General features: G+C 44.1%; 1 protein-coding gene across 2 annotated transcripts in view; it reads left to right on the top strand.

Moving 5' to 3' along the window:
• Window positions 1-13,383, top strand: part of LOC141162506 (uncharacterized) — an 82,155-nt gene that overhangs the window by 53,700 nt on the left and 15,072 nt on the right. For both annotated transcript variants that reach the window (XM_073648680.1, XM_073648679.1), the window contains exon 8: window positions 2,199-2,549. In XM_073648680.1, coding sequence (XP_073504781.1) covers window positions 2,199-2,549 — 351 coding nt within the window. The remainder of the gene's footprint in view (window positions 1-2,198; window positions 2,550-13,383) is intronic.

The raw sequence follows: 13,383 nt of genomic DNA, 5'->3' as shown, positions 1-13,383 counted from the left end.
GTGTCTCCCTTCCTTCCCTTCTGCTGCTGAAAGACGGATTTTGGTAAGACCTTACCTGTAAAACTTTTTTCAGGGAAGGAAGGAAGGGAGACACAGCACCCTCCCAGGGCAGAAGTGTATTATTGTTTTCCAGATGCGGCGCGACCCCTCTCTGATGGCGGTTATCTGGGTTGGGGTTGGCGCGCAAAGGCTCTGTTCCAGCATTGCCAGCTCATCGCAGTTGTCAGGTCCAGTTAGTAGTACCTGGGACTGTGTGGTTTCTACTGTTATATGCATAACCTGTTCTCTCGTTTTTTTCTGAGTTTTCAGAAGAGGTTGTGTTGCTCCGCTGGTGTTATCTGCTCTTCCTTAGCTTGTGTACGGACTGGAGAATCATGGGAGTAGGAGGAGCCTAGGCTGGAGGGGCTGGTCGTCACTTTTTCTAATCTGAGGTGAACTATCCTGTGGGGCTCCGCCTACCCCACTAGTAATGATCCTGTGTCTCCCTTCTTTCCTTTGCTGAAAAGGATTTTACAGGTAAGGTCTTACCAAAATCCGTCTTTTAAGTGTATAACAGCAGTCTGTTGTAAAGGCGCACAGTACCCGTCGGCAATGGGGATAACTTTCCGTTGATGCGGGCACGCAATCCTGCCGACTACGCCAAGTATGTATGACCCGCTACTACTCAGTAGCGTTAGCCCTCCCTGGGAAAGGTGTACTCGGACGGCTGGCCGGTGGTAGAGGGTGATGCAGTCGTGGCCCTGGCCCCGTCCGTGCCCAGGGCGCACACATTAAAAGTATGGGCTAGTGGATGAGTGGTTATTGTCGACTACGCCACCTGTGGTTTCTGGTGATGACCACCAGCGCTGCGGCAGTCCTCTGAGGCAGGTGTACAGGGCAGCTCAGCTGGTACTACTCCCCACAGGTGGAGCAGAGGCCTCAGGGCAGAGAGAGAGGGGAGGATGACAGTCTAGTAGATGGTGGTGTGTGTGCAGCGCCGCGCAGGAAGGACAACAGAGGCAAGGGGGTGCAGTCTTCCAAGCTTTACTCACTTTGCTTTAATAGTGGGCACAAAACTTCTCCTTGCTCCTCACGGCGCGCTGCAACCACCAGGAAGGGGCTCAGCACACTCTGGGTAGTTTAGGTGCACTTTATGGGACCCCTGGACCAGAATGTTCCTCTCCTTGGTGAGTTCTCCCACTAAGTCTTCTCCTGACTGTGTGCGTGGTGTAAACTTGGTGAAAGGCTGGTTCCCGCTGCATCAGCGCAGTTTAAGGGATACGGGTGGCGTACGCCGCTCCGTCCATATCCCCCCTAGGGATCCCAAAAGGCCTCCAGGCTTTTCTGACTGAGACATGAAGTAACAAAGTCAGATATCGGGGGCCGGTACCCCTCTTGCAGCAGGAGTCCCTCTGACTAGGCCAGAGTAAGGAAATACAGGTGGCGTATGCCGCTCTGTCCGTATCCCTTTTAGGATCCTTTTGCCTGTGGAGCTCTTCTCTTCCGCTCTCCTCCTAGGCCCTCTTACATGGACTAAGACATAGGACAGAGCCGGCTGTAACTCAACTCTGCCCCAGCCCCCAATCTCAAGGCCTGAGACCGGGCATCGCAGCCTCCTGAAGCAGCTGCAGCTTGTACTGTTTGGCTCCTCCAGGGAACTGCGACCAAAGACCCGGTTTTAAAGATGGCATCCATATTTATATGGATGTATTAGTGTAACCTAAAAGTGTGTCCTCCACCCTCACCCACTACATGGTTCCCCCTATCTTTCGTTCCCCCCATCTCCGTTATCCCGGCTGGGGCAGCACCCTGGTGCATATAAGCCCCCCACAGGACAGGAGAGGTGTAGTGTTGAGTGCTGAGGCTGGGTCCCGTGTGGTGCTGCATCCTTACCTCGGAGAGGAGATACCACACCTCGGTCTGAGGTGCAGTACCCCTGTGGCGACTGAACCCTCAGGGGCATCACATAGCTAGAGAACGAGGTTTTGCACAGAGATGAGTGGAGTCCAAGCTGCTGCAGCACCTCAGTCTGGGCAATCCAACGTAATAGCAGAGTAGTAGAGGAAAACCGGTATCCTGCGCTGCTGGTAGCGATCCAATCAAACATTCAAATAAACATAAGTGGTAGTAATGCAGTTTATTTTTTTTACCCGTTTCGAAGTAATCCAACCAAGTCAGCTGTCCACACACAGTACATATTTGTCTTTACTTGTCTTTAGACTCTGATTGGCGCCCAGTGATGGGAGAGATTGAGAAATCTGACTTCATAGATGGTAAAGAAGCTAAACTGCTTTGTCGAGTCTCTGGCTATTTCCCTGATGTTCTGGATGTGAGATGGTTAAGAAGAGATGCAGAAAGTCAGGAGTTTCAGATTCTATCTGCCAATGACAAATACAAGATCCCAGTAATGGAGGCCACACAACAAGAAGACAAGACGTTCACCTATACAGCCGGTCTGATGGTATCTGTGTCAGTGGCAACAGATTATGGGGCGGAATTCATCTGTCGGGTGAGACACCCCAGTCTGAAGGCACCTCTGGAGCAGAGCACAAAAGAACTTGGGGTGAAGGGTGAGTCTTTATATCCTGTATTATACTCCAGAGCTGCATTCACTATTCTGCTGGTGCAGTCACTGTGTACATACATTACATTACTGATCCTGAGTTACATCCTGTATTATACTCCAGAGCTGCACTCACTATTCTGCTGGTGCAGTCACTGTGTACATACATTACATTACTGATCCTGAGTTACATCCTGTATTATACTCCAGAGCTGCACTCACTATTCTGCTGGTGCAGTCACTGTGTACTTACATTACATTACTGATCCTGAGTTACATCCTGTATTATACTCCAGAGCTGCACTCACTATTCTGCTGGTGCAGTCACTGTGTACATACATTACATTACTGATCCTGAGTTACATCCTGTATTATACTCCAGAGCTGCACTCACTATTCTGCTGGTGCAGTCACTGTGTACATACATTACATTACTGATCCTGAGTTACATCCTGTATTATACTCCAGAGCTGCACTCACTATTCTGCTGGTGCAGTCACTGTGTACTTACATTACATTACTGATCCTGAGTTACATCCTGTATTATACTCCAGAGCTGCACTCACTATTCTGCTGCTGCACTCACTGTGTACATACATTACATTACTGATCCTGAGTTACCTCCTGTATTATACTCCAGAGCTGCACTCACTATTCTGCTGGTGCAGTCACTGTGTACATACATTACATTACTGATCCTGAGTTACATCCTGTATTATACTCCAGAGCTGCCCTCACTATTCTGTTGGTGCATTCACTGTGTACATACATTACTGATCCTGAGTTACATCCTGTATTATACTCCAGAGCTGCACTCACTATTCTGCTTGTGCAGTCACTGTGTACATACATTACATTACTGATCCTGAGTTACATCCTGTATTATACTCCAGAGCTGCACTTACTATTCTGCTGGTGCAGTCACGGTGTACATACATTACATTACTGATCCTGAGTTATATCCTGTATTATACTCCAGAGCTGCACTCACTATTCTGCTGGTGCAGTCACTGTGTACATACATTACATTACTGATCCTGAGTTACCTCCTGTATTATACTCCAGAGCTGCACTCACTATTCTGCTGGTGCAGTCACTGTGTACATACATTACATTACTGATCCTGAGTTACCTCCTGTATTATACTCCAGAGCTGCACTCACTATTCTGCTGGTGCAGTCACTGTGTACATACATTACATTACTGATCTTGAGTTACATCCTGTATTATACTCCAGAGCTGCACTCACTATTCTGCTGGTGCAGTCACTGTGTACATACATTACATTACTGATCCTGAGTTACATCCTGCATTATACTCCAGAGCTGCACTCACTATTCTGCTGGTGCAGTCACTGTGTACATACATTACATTACTGATCCTGAGTTATATCCTGTATTATACTCCAGGGCTGCACTCACTATTCTGCTGGTGCAGTCACTGTGTACATACATTACATTACTGATCCTGAGTTACATCCTGCATTATACTCCAGAGCTGCACTCACTATTCTGCTGGTGCAGTCACTGTGTACATACATTACATTACTGATCCTGAGTTACATCCTGCATTATACTCCAGAGCTGCACTCACTATTCTGCTGGTGCAGTCACTGTGTACATACATTACATTACAGATCCTGAGTTACATCCTGTATTATACTCCAGAGCTGCACTCATTATTCTGCTGGTGCAGTCACTGTGTACATTACATTACTGATCGTGAGTTATATCCTGTATTATACTCCAGAGCTGCACTCACTATTCTGCTGGTGCAGTCACTGTGTACATACATTACATTACTGATCCTGAGTTACATCCTGTATTATACTCCAGAGCTGCACTCACTATTCTGCTGGTGCAGTCACAGTGTGCATACATTACATTACTGATCCTGAGTTACCTCCTGTATTATACTCCAGAGCTGCACTCACTATTCTGCTGGTGCAGTCACTGTGTACATACATTACATTACTGATCCTGAGTTACATCCTGTATTATACTCCAGAGCTGCACTCACTATTCTGCTGGTGCAGTCACTGTGTACATACATTACATTACTGATCCTGAGTTACATCCTGTATTATACTCCAGAGCTGCACTCACTATTCTGCTGGTGCAGTCACTGTGTACTTACATTACATTACTGATCCTGAGTTACATCCTGTATTATACTCCAGAGCTGCACTCACTATTCTGCTGGTGCAGTCACTGTGTACATACATTACATTACTGATCCTGAGTTACATCCTGTATTATACTCCAGAGCTGCACTCACTATTCTGCTGGTGCAGTCACTGTGTACATACATTACATTACTGATCCTGAGTTACATCCTGTATTATACTCCAGAGCTGCACTCACTATTCTGCTGGTGCAGTCACTGTGTACTTACATTACATTACTGATCCTGAGTTACATCCTGCATTATACTCCAGAGCTGCACTCATTATTCTGCTGGTGTAGTCACTGTGTACATACATTACATTAGTGATCCTGAGTTACATCCTGTATTATACTCCAGAGCTGTGCTCACTATTCTGCTGGTGCAGTCACTGAGTACATACATTACATTACTGATCCTGAGTTACATCCTGTATTATACTCCAGAGCTGCACTCACTATTCTGCTGCTGCACTCACTGTGTACATACATTACATTACTGATCCTGAGTTACATCCTGTATTATACTCCAGAGCTGCACTCACTATTCTGCTGGTGCAGTCACTGTGTATATACATTACATTACTGATCCTGAGTTACATCCTGTATTATACTCCAGAGCTGCACTCACTATTCTGCTTGTGCAGTCACTGTGTACATACATTACATTACTGATCCTGAGTTACATCCTGTATTATACTCCAGAGCTGCACTCACTATTCTGCTGGGGCAGTCACTGTGTACATACATTACATTACTTATCCTGAGTTATATCCTGTATTATACTCCAGAGCAACACTCACTATTCTGCTGGTGCAGTCACTGTGTACATTACATTACTGATCCTGAGTTATATCCTGTATTATACTCCAGAGCTGCACTCACTATTCTGCTGGTGCAGTCACTGTGTACATACATTACATTACTGATCCTGAGTTACATCCTGTATTATACTCCAGAGCTGCACTCACTATTCTGCTGGTGCAGTCACTGTGTACATACATTACATTACTGATCCTGAGTTACATCCTGTATTATACTCCAGAGCTGCACTCACTATTCTGCTGGTGCAGTCACTGTGTACATACATTACATTACTGATCCTGAGTTACATCCTGCATTATACTCCAGAGCTGCACTCACTATTCTGCTGGTGCAGTCACTGTGTACATACATTACATTACAGATCCTGAGTTACATCCTGTATTATACTCCAGAGCTGCACTCATTATTCTGCTGGTGCAGTCACTGTGTACATTACATTACTGATCGTGAGTTATATCCTGTATTATACTCCAGAGCTGCACTCACTATTCTGCTGGTGCAGTCACTGTGTACATACATTACATTACTGATCCTGAGTTACATCCTGTATTATACTCCAGAGCTGCACTCACTATTCTGCTGGTGCAGTCACAGTGTGCATACATTACATTACTGATCCTGAGTTACCTCCTGTATTATACTCCAGAGCTGCACTCACTATTCTGCTAGTGCAGTCACTGTGTACATACATTACATTACTGATCCTGAGTTACATCCTGTATTATACTCCAGAGCTGCACTCACTATTCTGCTGGTGCAGTCACTGTGTACATACATTACATTACAGATCCTGAGTTACATCCTGTATTATACTCCAGAGCTGCACTCATTATTCTGCTGGTGCAGTCACTGTGTACATTACATTACTGATCGTGAGTTATATCCTGTATTATACTCCAGAGCTGCACTCACTATTCTGCTGGTGCAGTCACTGTGTACATACATTACATTACTGATCCTGAGTTACATCCTGTATTATACTCCAGAGCTGCCCTCACTATTCTGCTGGTGCAGTCACTGTGTGCATACATTACTGATCCTGAGTTACATCCTGTATTATACCCCAGAGCTGCACTCACTATTCTGCTGGTGCAGTCACTGTGTACATACATTACATTACTGATCCTGAGTTACATCCTGTATTATACTCCAGAGCTGCACTCACTATTCTGCTGGTGCAGTCACTGTGTACATACATTACATTACTTATCCTGAGTTATATCCTGTATTATACTCCAGAGCAACACTCACTATTCTGCTGGTGCAGTCACTGTGTACATTACATTACTGATCCTGAGTTATATCCTGTATTATACTCCAGAGCTGCACTCACTATTCTGCTGGTGCAGTCACTGTGTACATATATTACATTACTGATCCTGAGTTACATCCTGTATTATACTCCAGAGCTGCACTCACTATTCTGCTGGTGCAGTCACAGTGTGCATACATTACATTACTGATCCTGAGTTACCTCCTGTATTATACTCCAGAGCTGCACTCACTATTCTGCTGGTGCAGTCACTGTGTACATACATTACATTACTGATCCTGAGTTACATCCTGTATTATACTCCAGAGCTGCACTCACTATTCTGCTGGTGCAGTCACTGTGTACATACATTACATTACTGATCCTGAGTTACATCCTGCATTATACTCCAGAGCTGCACTCACTATTCTGCTGGTGCAGTCACTGTGTACATACATTACATTACTGATCCTGAGTTACCTCCTGTATTATACTCCAGAGCTGCACTCACTATTCTGCTGGTGCAGTCACTGTGTACATACATTACATTACAGATCCTGAGTTACATCCTGTATTATACTCCAGAGCTGCACTCATTATTCTGCTGGTGCAGTCACTGTGTACATTACATTACTGATCGTGAGTTATATCCTGTATTATACTCCAGAGCTGCACTCACTATTCTGCTGGTGCAGTCACTGTGTACATACATTACATTACTGAACCTGAGTTACATCCTGTATTATACTCCAGAGCTGCACTCACTATTCTGCTGGTGCAGTCACAGTGTGCATACATTACATTACTGATCCTGAGTTACCTCCTGTATTATACTCCAGAGCTGCACTCACTATTCTGCTGGTGCAGTCACTGTGTACATACATTACATTACTGATCCTGAGTTACATCCTGTATTATACTCCAGAGCTGCACTCACTATTCTGCTGGTGCAGTCACTGTGTACATACATTACATTACTGATCCTGAGTTACATCCTGTATTATACTCCAGAGCTGCACTCACTATTCTGCTGGTGCAGTCACTGTGTACTTACATTACATTACTGATCCTGAGTTACATCCTGTATTATACTCCAGAGCTGCACTCACTATTCTGCTGGTGCAGTCACTGTGTACATACATTACATTACTGATCCTGAGTTACATCCTGTATTATACTCCAGAGCTGCACTCACTATTCTGCTGGTGCAGTCACTGTGTACATACATTACATTACTGATCCTGAGTTACATCCTGTATTATACTCCAGAGCTGCACTCACTATTCTGCTGGTGCAGTCACTGTGTACTTACATTACATTACTGATCCTGAGTTACATCCTGCATTATACTCCAGAGCTGCACTCATTATTCTGCTGGTGTAGTCACTGTGTACATACATTACATTAGTGATCCTGAGTTACATCCTGTATTATACTCCAGAGCTGCGCTCACTATTCTGCTGGTGCACTCACTGAGTACATACATTACATTACTGATCCTGAGTTACATCCTGTATTATACTCCAGAGCTGCACTCACTATTCTGCTGCTGCACTCACTGTGTACATACATTACATTACTGATCCTGAGTTACATCCTGTATTATACTCCAGAGCTGCACTCACTATTCTGCTGGTGCAGTCACTGTGTACATACATTACATTACTGATCCTGAGTTACATCCTGTATTATACTCCAGAGCTGCCCTCACTATTCTGCTGGTGCAGTCACTGTGTGCATACATTACTGATCCTGAGTTACATCCTGTATTATACTCCAGAGCTGCACTCACTATTCTGCTTGTGCAGTTACTGTGTACATACATTACATTACTGATCCTGAGTTACATCCTGTATTATACTCCAGAGCTGCACTCACTATTCTGCTGGTGCAGTCACTGTGTACATACATTACATTACTTATCCTGAGTTATATCCTGTATTATACTCCAGAGCAACACTCACTATTCTGCTGGTGCAGTCACTGTGTACATACATTACATTACTGATCCTGAGTTATATCCTGTATTATACTCCAGAGCTGCACTCACTATTCTGCTGGTGCAGTCACTGTGTACATACATTACATTACTGATCCTGAGTTACATCCTGTATTATACTCCAGAGCTGCACTCGCCATTCTGCTGGTGCAGTCACAGTGTGCATACATTACATTACTGATCCTGAGTTACCTCCTGTATTATACTCCAGAGCTGCACTCACTATTCTGCTGGTGCAGTCACTGTGTACATACATTACATTACTGATCCTGAGTTACATCCTGTATTATACTCCAGAGCTGCACTCACTATTCTGCTGGTGCAGTCACTGTGTACATACATTACATTACTGATCCTGAGTTACATCCTGCATTATACTCCAGAGCTGCACTCACTATTCTGCTGGTGCAGTCACTGTGTACATACATTACATTACTGATCCTGAGTTACATCCTGCATTATACTCCAGAGCTGCACTCACTATTCTGCTGGTGCAGTCACTGTGTACATACATTACATTACAGATCCTGAGTTACATCCTGTATTATACTCCAGAGCTGCACTCATTATTCTGCTGGTGCAGTCACTGTGTACATTACATTACTGATCGTGAGTTATATCCTGTATTATACTCCAGAGCTGCACTCACTATTCTGCTGGTGCAGTCACTGTGTACATACATTACATTACTGATCCTGAGTTACATCCTGTATTATACTCCAGAGCTGCACTCACTATTCTGCTGGTGCAGTCACAGTGTGCATACATTACATTACTGATCCTGAGTTACCTCCTGTATTATACTCCAGAGCTGCATTCATTATTCTGCTGGTGCAGTCACTGTGTACATTACATTACTGATCGTGAGTTACATCCTGTATTATACTCCAGAGCTGCACTCACTATTCTGCTGGTGCAGTCACTGTGTACATACATTACATTACTGATCCTGAGTTAAATCCTGTATTATACTCCAGAGCTGCACTCACTATTCTGCTGGTGCAGTCACTGTGTACTTACATTACATTACTGATCCTGAGTTACATCCTGTATTACACTCCAGAGCTGCACTCACTATTCTGCTGGTGCAGTCACTATGTACATACATTACATTACTGATCCTGAGTTACATCCTGTATTATACTCCAGAGCTGCACTCACTATTCTGCTGGTGCAGTCACTGTGTACTTACATTACATTACTGATCCTGAGTTACATCCTGTATTATACTCCAGAGCTGCACTCACTATTCTGCTGGTGCAGTCACTGTGTACATACATTACATTACTGATCCTGAGTTACATCCTGCATTATACTCCAGAGCTGCACTCATTATTCTGCTGGTGTAGTCACTGTGTACATACATTACATTAGTGATCCTGAGTTACATCCTGTATTATACTCCAGAGCTGCGCTCACTATTCTGCTGGTGCAGTCACTGAGTACATACATTACATTACTGATCCTGAGTTACATCCTGTATTATACTCCAGAGCTGCACTCACTATTCTGCTGGTGCAGTCACTGTGTACATACATTACATTACTGATCCTGAGTTACATCCTGTATTATACTCCAGAGCTGCACTCACTATTCTGCTGGTGCAGTCACTGTGTACATACATTACATTACTGATCCTGAGTTACATCCTGTATTATACTCCAGAGCTGCACTCACTATTCTGCTGGTGCAGTCACTGTGTACATACATTACATTAGTGATCCTGAGTTACATCCTGTATTATACTCCAGAGCTGCGCTCACTATTCTACTGGTGCACTCACTGTGTACATACATTACATTACTGATCCTGAGTTACCTCCTGTATTATACTCCAGAGCTGCACTCACTATTCTGCTGGTGCAGTCACTGTGTGCATACATTACATTACTGATCCTGAGTTACCTCCTGTATTATACTCCAGAGCTGCACTCACTATTCTGCTGGTGCAGTCACTGTGTACATACATTACATTACTGATCCTGAGTTACATCCTGTATTATACTCCAGAGCTGCACTCACTATTCTGCTGGTGCAGTCACTGTGTACATACATTACATTAGTGATCCTGAGTTACATCCTGTATTATACTCCAGAGCTGCGCTCACTATTCTACTGGTGCACTCACTGTGTACATACATTACATTACTGATCCTGAGTTACCTCCTGTATTATACTCCAGAGCTGCACTCACTATTCTGCTGGTGCAGTCACTGTGTGCATACATTACATTACTGATCCTGAGTTACCTCCTGTATTATACTCCAGAGCTGCACTCACTATTCTGCTGGTGCAGTCACTGTGTACATACATTACATTACTGATCCTGAGTTACATCCTGTATTATACTCCAGAGCTGCACTCACTATTCTGCTGGTGCAGTCACTGTGTGCATACATTACATTACTGATCCTGAGTTACATCCTGTATTATACTCCAGAGCTGCCCTCACTATTCTGCTGGTGCAGTCACTGTGTGCATACATTACATTACTGATCCTGAGTTACATCCTGCATTATACTCCAGAGCTGCACTCACTATTCTGCTGGTGCAGTCACTGTGTACATACATTACATTAGTGATCCTGAGTTACATCCTGTATTATACCCCAGAGCTGCACTCACTATTCTGCTGGTGCAGTCACTGTGTACATACATTACATTACTGATCCTGAGTTACATCCTGTATTATACTTCAGAGCTGCACTCACTATTCTGCTGGTGCAGTCACTGTGTACATACATTACATTACTGATCCTGAGTTACATCCTGTATTATACTCCAGAGCTGCACTCACTATTCTGCTGGTGCAGTCACTCTGTACATTCATTACATTACTGATCCTGAGTTACCTCCTGTATTATACCCCAGAGCTGCACTCACTATTCTGCTGGTGCAGTCACTGTGTACATTACATTACATTACTGATCCTGAGTTACCTCCTGTATTATACTCCAGAGCTGCACTCACTATTCTGCTGGTGCAGTCACTGTGTACATACATTACTGATCCTGAGTTACATCCTGTATTATACTCCAGAGCTGCACTCACTATTCTGCTGGTGCAGTCACTGTGTACATACATTACATTACTGATCCTGAGTTACATCCTGTATTATACTCCGGAGCTGCACTCACTATTCTGCTGGTGCAGTCACTGTGTACATACATTACATTACTGATCCTGAGTTACATCCTGTATTATACTCCAGAGCTGCACTCACTATTCTGCTGGTGTAGTCACTGAGTACATACATTACATTACTGATCCTGAGTTACATCCTGTATTATACTCCGGAGCTGCACTCACTATTCTGCTGGTGCAGTCACTGTGTACATACATTACATTACTGATCCTGAGTTACATCCTGTATTATACTCCAGAGCTGCACTCACTATTCTGCTGGTGCAGTCACTGTGTACATACATTACATTACTGATCCTGAGTTACATCCTGTATTATACTCCAGAGCTGCACTCACTATTCTGCTGGTGCAGTCACTGTGTACATACATTACATTACTGATCCTGAGTTACATCCTGTATTATACTCCAGAGCTGCACTCACTATTCTGCTGGTGCAGTCACTGTGTACATACATTACATTACTGATCCTGAGTTACATCCTGTATTATACTCCAGAGCTGCACTCACTATTCTGCTGGTGCAGTCACTGTGTACATACATTACATTACTGATCCTGTACTAATCCTGAGTTACATCCAGGGCCAGTTTTAGGCAAAGTGGGGCTCTGGGCAAAAGTTTAAAGTGGGGCCCCAAATGCTGACATATTGCACCATCACACAGAAACATTTCGATTGTATTTACATGCGCTGAGTTCAGGCCGTTAAACCAGCGTGCTCGATAATGTTGAAGTCGTTCGGCACTTGTTTCCCAGCTTCTTTACCAGGGCCACCATCAGGGCATTACTGCCATTACTGGCGTATAGGGCTCGGTGAGCAGAGAGCGCTTGGTCGGGGCCCCGTTCTTCTGCTCACCGGGCCCCAGCGGCAGCATTCTGCCGATTCAATGAACATGCATCCTCAGACACAGGTTCACTTTACATCGGTTGAGGAAGAATGATGGGGAAAGAATGATCACTAATAGATCAATCTGTCCCCATACAGTATCTTGTTATCAGCAGCATATCTGCAGTTTGCAGCGGGCGATGTGCTGCTGAGAACAAGGATTTTTGTTCCGTCATAAACAATCCAATCGCCCTATGAATAGGCAGCATTTTGCTTGTTTACTATAATACACCCCATAGTCCTCCACATAGTATAATGCACCCCATAGTCCTCCATATTGTATGATGCACACTCCATAGTCCTCCATATTGTATAATGCACACCCTATCGTCCTCCATATAGCATAATATACTCTCCATAGTCCTCCATATAGTATATTACCTGTTTAGTATAATGCACCCCATAGTCCTCCACATAGTATAATGCACACCCCATAGTCCTCCACATAGTATAATGCACCCCATACTCCTCCATATTGTATGATGCACACCCCATAGTCGTCCATATAGTATAATATACTCCCCATTGTCCTCCATAAAGAATATTAGTTGTTTAGTATAATGCACCCCATAGTCCTC

The sequence above is a fragment of the Phyllobates terribilis genome, unplaced genomic scaffold (genome assembly GCF_046119375.1).
Source record: "Phyllobates terribilis strain yellow unplaced genomic scaffold, ASM4611937v1 Scaffold_9__5_contigs__length_417890890, whole genome shotgun sequence".
NCBI classification, from domain to species: domain Eukaryota; kingdom Metazoa; phylum Chordata; class Amphibia; order Anura; family Dendrobatidae; genus Phyllobates; species Phyllobates terribilis.
The sequence above is the reverse complement of the archived record's forward strand: the minus strand, read 5'-3'. Positions and strand labels throughout refer to the sequence as shown.